Here is a 7,467-nt window from a genome sequence, read left to right on the forward strand (position 1 = left end):
AAAACAGTCAGCAACCCTTGCGTATAAACCAGATTCTGGAAGAAGACATTTTAGCATTCGTTACAATAAGGTGTTTATATTTTTTGTATGCTTACAACATTACCTTTATTATGTGTAACATCAAAGTGATTATAGCAATTACATCTAACAGAATTAATTACATCATTCCTCGATACATAATGCATTAGAGGTAAGCCAAAGAAAGAAAACATCTTGATTGTAGTAACTATTGTTGGTTAGGCTTTTCTCCAGCAGCAACGCCAATCCAGTGGCGGTTTGCAGGGCCCTGGAAGCTGAGAGGTTTCTGAGGAGATCAGGCTATATTCTTAAAATGAAGTGACGCTTTTGCTTAATAATATGTTGGCGCTAAGGGACATATAAAATCGATTTAATTTTTTTTTAAGTGTAAATCTTTAAAAGGTGCTGGTTCATCCACCCAACCAATGTTACTACATAAAGAAAAAAGGCACGTGGGTGAAAGACTTACAAGTCTTTACGTATGCAAAATAAATGCACTCAAGGCTTCATTAATATTAATTTAAATTCAAAACCCATTTACATTAAATTGTTCATTAAAAATTGCCTATTTTATGCAACATGCATTTCTCAAAGAACTCAGAGGAAACTGAATACATAGGGCTAAATTTAATGATGGGGACAGAATATCAAAAGTAAATGAATTTGAGTCATTGCACGTAGATTACCAAATAGCCCTGTGCTCTCCATTAAGGAGGGGGGGGGTTCCAGTTTGGGAAATAAGCAAGCATTTGAAGTATTTTGTTTTCTGCTACCTTAGACTTGTAAAGAAGATATCCTGGTTTATCACAGACGAGGAAAATGTGTGTGTGTGTGTGTGTGTGTGTGTGTGTGTGTGTGTGTGTGTGTGTGTGTGTGTGTGGTATGTGTGAGGGGGGTATGTGTGGAGAGAATGAGAGAGGGGGAAGGAGAGGAGAGAGAGAGAGAGAGAGAGGAGAGGGAGGAGAGAGAGAGAGAGAGAGAGATTGGTAGGACAGAGGCCAGCCAATCCAGCCTGCTTTGAGCTTCGGGTTTCCAACTGGACTCAAATGCACTGTTAAGCTCATGTTTTTAAGACTGTACCTTGGTGAGCATTTCCCACTAGTCATCTTCACAGAAAACTGATAGTTTCCCTCTCCTCTATCTGCTGCCCTCTGTGAGCCTTAATTGTCAAAGGCAGGAGACCAAGAAGTATGACAAGGAGCTGGTGAGTTCCTTGCTTGGCCCCCTTCCCTCCCCAAGACAATCTGAACTTCCCCTGTTTCCCCAACAGCTGTTCTGGATGAAGAAAGCAGTTATAATTAATAACATGTGTCCTGACAGTATGGATTACTAATTTATCATTAAGCCCAAATAAATTTAAATTATGATCCAAGAACCACGTCTTCACAATCTGAGAGAAGAGAGCAGAGAGATGGTCAGAAAGAAGTCCTAGCTATACAACTTTTAGTGAACTCCCTTCTTAACCCTCAGCACATCTATCTCGTGAGCTATTCTGGTCGGGACTGGGGAAGAATTTACAGATTTGAAGGTAATTAAACCCAAGAATCTAAATGCTGATCAAACCGAGTGTATCGTGCTAGAAATGTCTTTTTTTAAATGGGGCTTATAAAATATTCAATATTTGGTCAAGGGCACTATGTAATTCTTCCAATAACGATTCCTAAATCTAGAGTCTGTCAGTCTCTCAGCAAAGTGGCCTTAAGCCGGCCACGTGCTACTTGTCTTTGGGAAGATTATTTCCAAGAATGTATCTATCACCTTACTGTAGCCACAAACAGACCTGGATTTTTCCGTCCACATTGGATGTGAATTTTACACATGCTGAAAAAAAAATTAAGGAAAGCTCTACTCTTTATCCATTTCTTACAATGCAGGTTTTTTTTTTTTAAAAAAAAAAAATCCAGAAAGGGAGGAAAAATATATTCATAGTCATTGTTTAGTAGGATTTAAAAATTAATTGAATGACTAACTGCAAATACTGGAAACTAGAATTAATCTGTCTGGATTTAAAAAAAAAAAAAAAGGCTTACAGACATTTAAATGCAAGTATCAGGACACTTTATCAACCTAACATAAAATTGTCATCTTATCTTATTATATGACTATTTTATGCATGTGTCAAAGAATTTAAAAATGACTGCCTGTCTACTGAGTCTAATTACTGGTGCACATTTTCTGCCTGGATGTTCGAGCCTACACCATTGTTACCAAATAAAATATATTGTATTCACCTTTCATTTTTACCTCCAGACACAGAAACCACCATTTAGACTCTAAGTAAAACATGAACAGGGAGCATCTCACAGGGTCCTGGTTTGGCCTGTCTTCCCTGTTCAAAACGCAAGCAGTGGGTGGAGGTAAAGGGTCTTAAGTGTGCAGCTTCTCTCCCAGGACCCAGCAGCTTCAGAGGGCTCGACACTAGCACAGAAGGGTAGATGCAGATCACATCTCGTCTTTTTTTTTTTTTTTTTTTAACTGCATACTTTGTTCGGTGGCAGGTAGGGATGGAAACTGGGCCTGCAGGAAACCCTTGCATCTGGAGTGTCTGACTGGCTTAAGGGAGGCTGTGACATCAGGACCACGGGACACTTGCCAGATCCTGGCCTTGCTTCATGTCTGTATACTGCAGCCTGGCCAGGCCTCACTCTGCGGTCCACGTGTACAAGAGAAAGCACCCTAGAGGGGATCCCCACATCACCCTTAGCATGATCCTTCTCCTTGATGAAGCGTCAGGCCAGACTGAAAGACAGGTTTGCCTCCTACGAGCTCGCCTGGGTTTTCACATCTCCCAGGTCCCTGAACACAGTCACCTCACACACCGATCTCTAGTGAAAGAGAGGAGACGCAGAGTTTTGAGGCAATCTGGGGAATAACTGTTGCTATATCAGTTGTTGACAACGGTACTCACATTCAGGAGTGTGTCCAAGGCAAACCCAAGAACAAAATGGCAACAACCTTTGCTCAGAATCAAGGGTTGCCCTGGAGTGGACTGATGCCCTCCTCTCTGACAGTTGTCAAGATCAGGGGATAGGGTACACTTCCCCAGGTAGAGGCCTACAGAAAGGTCTCTTGCCTTCCACCTTTTCTGTTTTTTCCTTCATCATTGACGACTACTTCTTCTTCTTCTTCTTCTTCTTCTTCTTCTTCTTCTTCTTCTTCTTCTTCTTCTTCTTCTTCTTCTTCTTCTTCTTTATGTATATAGTTCCTTTGGTTTTAAAGAAAATGGGGGAAAAAAATATAAAACCATAGGCCAGCCAAAACCAGTTCTATGTCTCCTCGCTCTAGAGAAGACTGACTGTCCAAAGGAGAAATACGTGGCAGGTCTGAGAGGGAATAAATTCCCCAGGCAGATGTGGACGTGTCTTCCTGTGTGCTCGGAGGCTTCCAAGAGAGAAGGTAGAAGACGCTATTGGGAGCTGCCCTAGTAGGAAGCAACTTGATGATGGTGTCACAAGCCAGCATACTACCAGGTGAGCCACCTCTTTGGTGAACCACTTCTCAGGCGTGCGCATGTCCACTAGCAATGGGGAAAACCTGCTATCCCAGGGAAAACCCACAGAGTTCTGTGACAACAGCTGGTCCTAGCCCCTTCTACAAAAGTCGGCATGCCCGAAGATGGACCCTCACAATGCCAGCACCTAAGAACACCATAGAAGAGCGCACCTTTGCAAGAAAAAAGAATCTAAAAGTCACTCATGAGTTCTTGCTCACTGAAGATTTTTTTTTCTTAAGCCGAACAGTGATCTGTGTTGCATCCTCCAGAAATTGTACATACGTGGATAAAACAGAACGTGCTGTTAAGGATTACTCTAATTCGGCCCTGCTATTTTCTGAAAACATTTGCTTAAAAACAAACACTACGATGGGAGGTGGGGGGTAGGGGGTGCCGTGTTTTAAGCAAGGCATAATGGCTATTTTGCCTACAGGACACAGGTCATTCCTAACCCAGCTTCAGTGGGTAACAACAATCTCCCCAGTACCAAATGTCTGGCCTTTTCATAGTACATGCTCCCAGGAAGGAAACTCCTGCCCAGATTTCTGTCCAGAAGGTGAAAAAACTCCTCTTTCTTGCCCATTCTCCCTCTCTGCAAAAAAGACTCCAGATCATGCATAATGTCTATTTTCAAAAATCTAAATTGCAGAAACCGTCTTTTCAGGGATTCTTGGAGCCTGCCTCGGCCGTTCGTTCGGGAGAGCTAAGGCTACACTTGGCCTAGATAGAAAGCCTGCGTGCACCTGTGTGCTACTGTCTGCACGCTCTCCCCAGCTCTGGGCCCTTTGTGGTTGTTATTCTACCCCAGACCATTAAAAGGGCCCTAATTCCTATGACATGATTATCCAGGTACCAAAGCCCATTTGTCACCTGCAGCAGAAAATTGAGTTAATGCACAACTAAAGGCAGCCAGGACTGTGTAATATCAACTTGATTACATCAAACTAGCTGCAAACCTAATTCTGCTGCATGACACTGCGTCAAGCTTGTCATCTCCAATCATTAAAGCTGTCAGGAATCCATCAGGTTTACAGCTAATTAGGTGAACACTAATGAAGCTGGCAAAACAACTTTTCTTTTTTTATGGCTGAGCGGACCTTTCAGTTTTGGGGAGAGGGGGGGTGTTCTCCAGTATTCTCAAGGTTGCTGTGGACAGGGTTTCCAGTCACCCACCAGCAGACATCTTTCTTTCTTTCTTTCCCCCCCCCATCATCTCTCTATCAGTACAAAGCAATCAATTTGTGATCACTCCCAGGATGTCACAAAAGCAACCTCAAGAACTAGAAAGGGAGAGAAAGCTGAGAAGTTCCTAGCCCATCCGTGCAAGCAAACAAAACACAACAAAACAAAACAAACAAAAAAAACCAGCATCTCACACAGCTCAACTTACTGGCCTTGGTACACTCCTAAGCAGTCTAAACTGTGGAACGGTTTTGTGTGGAGCCCTTCAGCCATCCTGCACCCCCCTCCTCCACGAGTCCATTAGGCAGAGGCATTCTGATAAAGTAAATCCAAAACCAGGGTATGAGAAAGAAAGAAAGCACTCATTCTGCCAACTTCTGATTGACCATTACGCCATTGATGAATGTGCCTGTCAGGAGAGAGACAATTAAATCAAATATGAAACAAAGTCGTTTTGACGGGTCATTTTGATAGAGCAAAATCCTTCCATCTCCCATTAGTCGGGCAGTCAAGTTTTTATATAATGAATTTTCCTTAACTGACCTGAGATTTCCTGGCTGGCTTAAAAGTGCAAAAAGGTTAGTGAACAGGTTGCTTTTAAAAAAAAAAAAAATCAGACCAACAGCACATTTGAGAAAACTGTCCTGTGGGCCAGGTGGAGCAGTGGGGAAGAGCTACAGAGTTCAAGACCAAATGCAAGGATGTAGTCACATATGTTTCATTGGATGGAGGCATAGATACCTTAAAAAACGTGTACCCGAAAAAGAAAGAAAGTAAGGAGGAAAAAAAAAAAAATCCCAGACTGGAAGAAGCCCAAGACATTCCTACTAACCAACTTTGTAAAGGATGCCTCCAAAGTCTTAGAGTTTATTTCGGGTAGATCAGCTCACTGCAAAAGCTTGGAATTTAAAGGAGGAGATGGGATGAGCAGGCAGCATCAGGGAAGAGGTGAGCTCTCTGTAGGGATCTTCGAACTTTCTAAATTTGGGTAACACTGAGTGCAGAAGGAAAACATGCCTTCCTTCTATGCACCAAACCAAGTTAAATCCCCCCCCCACTCCAAGGTTTCCTCACAACACCGTCAGACCAATACACTTGTGGGAGAAGTACCTTATGGTTCCTTCTCTGTGACTCTGGTAAAGAGACTGGAGGCCAGAGAGCAGCTGAGGTGGGAGCCCCGCTAGTCTGAAGGTAATTGCCACCACCAGCAGCCTGCAGAGCACCACCACTAGCCTGTATACCACCAGCACGTGGAACATTACCTCGGTGACCCTTCCTTCTTCCCTCAGCCCTCCCCTCCTTTTTTCAAAAGGGAAGTGAAAAGAAAGAAGATTAAAGAAAAGGATTCCTAAGTAACCCTCCCCTTCGGGCAGCATCTGAGCCTCTGCACGTCTTGAGTGTTATTCATATCAAAATACATCACGTCCATATGTGGTCCTCTCTCGGCAAGCCGCCCCAAATCCCTGAAGTTGCACTGACAGGGCCCTCCTGACGTCACGGAGCTTGGCCTCACTATTGCAAGTGATTTATTGATGTTTATTGGGAATGAATAGATCAAAGGCACAGGCATGACGGGCGATCAATCAGTCATCAAATCAAGGGTGGCAACCCGCCAGAAACCCTTCTTCCAGCCAACGTGCCCCCAACCGACATTATTGCAAAATAATGTTCTGTGTGTGGGTTTTGTTTTGTTTTCAATGATTCTCTTTTCCAGAAAAAAAAAAAAAATCAGCTCAGTCCTAACAGGAGTTGACGTTCCTGGCAGAAAAAGAGAGGGAGGGGGGAGTACTCAGATATGTCCCAGAACTAAGTGCTAGAAAAGGGTAGGGAGCAGCAGCGGAAAGAGAGGGAGGGGGGTAAGAAGACATTCACGAATGAAGGAAATGTCAGCATCCAACACTGACCTGACAGTCATCTGACAATACACAGACCCAGTGCACTCTGGTTTCCACCGCTGTACCCGGTTTGGGCCCAATAAATGAAGAATCAATCGAATTAGCAGTAAGGTGGCCAGAGGGATCCGGTAGCTCACGCTCGCTCGCTCTGGTCCCGGTAGGCACCGGGTACTGCCCGGGACAACGCGAAAGATGTCCCAGAGAACTCAGGTGACCCCGCCCGCCCCCCACCGAAAGGCACGGGTTGGAGAGCGCTTCTCCGCTGCAGCCGGATCGGCAGAGGCGGGGACCCAAGCCAGCTCAGTCGTCCCCGGGAGGGTGTGCGAGCCGGTCGAGCGGAGAACATAGCGGGGCAACCGGGGGGCGCGCGCACCCGGGCAGGAGAGCCGCAAGCCAGCCGGGCTCCCGGAGTTACTCTGCGCCCGCAGAGACAGACAGAAAAAGAGAGAGAGGCGAGGAGTGCGGCGAGCAGCGCGGGGGCCGGCGGCCCAGAGGCGCGGCGGGAGCAGAGGAAGAGGAGGAGGACCGGAGGAGGAAGGGGAAGCCGCTCGTACCTGCTGCGCGCCGGGGCGCCTGCTGCTTCCTCCTCGGCATGATGCTTCTCCCGCGACTGCCACCGCCGCCGCCGCCGCCGCCGCCGCCGCTGCCGGGCTGAGCCGAGGGAGGGAGGGGCGGCGGGGGGGGGCGAGGCGGGCCTGCTCGCAGCCTCCCCCCCGGAGAGCGGCCGCCCGCAGGATGCTGCTGCGCCCCGGCTCTCCGCGTCCCCCCCTCGCTGCGCTCCGCCGCGATCCCCGAACGTGCGGAGGGAAGGAGGGCGGGCAAGGGAGGCGCGGGGAAGGAGGAGCGCGAGGGGGAGGAGGAGGCAGAGGAGGAGGAGGA

The 7,467-nt window shown here is 46.5% G+C and overlaps 1 protein-coding gene across 1 annotated transcript in view; it reads right to left on the minus strand.

Annotated features, from left to right (window-relative positions):
• Tshz3 (teashirt zinc finger homeobox 3) overlaps positions 1-7,222 on the minus strand; it is a 72,369-nt gene extending 65,147 nt beyond the window's left edge. Inside the window, exon 1 of the mRNA XM_032893839.1 lies at positions 7,143-7,222. Within this exon, the coding sequence (XP_032749730.1) occupies positions 7,143-7,182 (40 nt within the window). The 5' untranslated portion in view covers positions 7,183-7,222. The remainder of the gene's footprint in view (positions 1-7,142) is intronic.
• Between the last annotated feature and the right edge of the window lie 245 nt (positions 7,223-7,467).

This window comes from Rattus rattus, chromosome 2 (genome assembly GCF_011064425.1).
Source record: "Rattus rattus isolate New Zealand chromosome 2, Rrattus_CSIRO_v1, whole genome shotgun sequence".
Classification (NCBI taxonomy): Eukaryota; Metazoa; Chordata; class Mammalia; order Rodentia; family Muridae; genus Rattus; species Rattus rattus.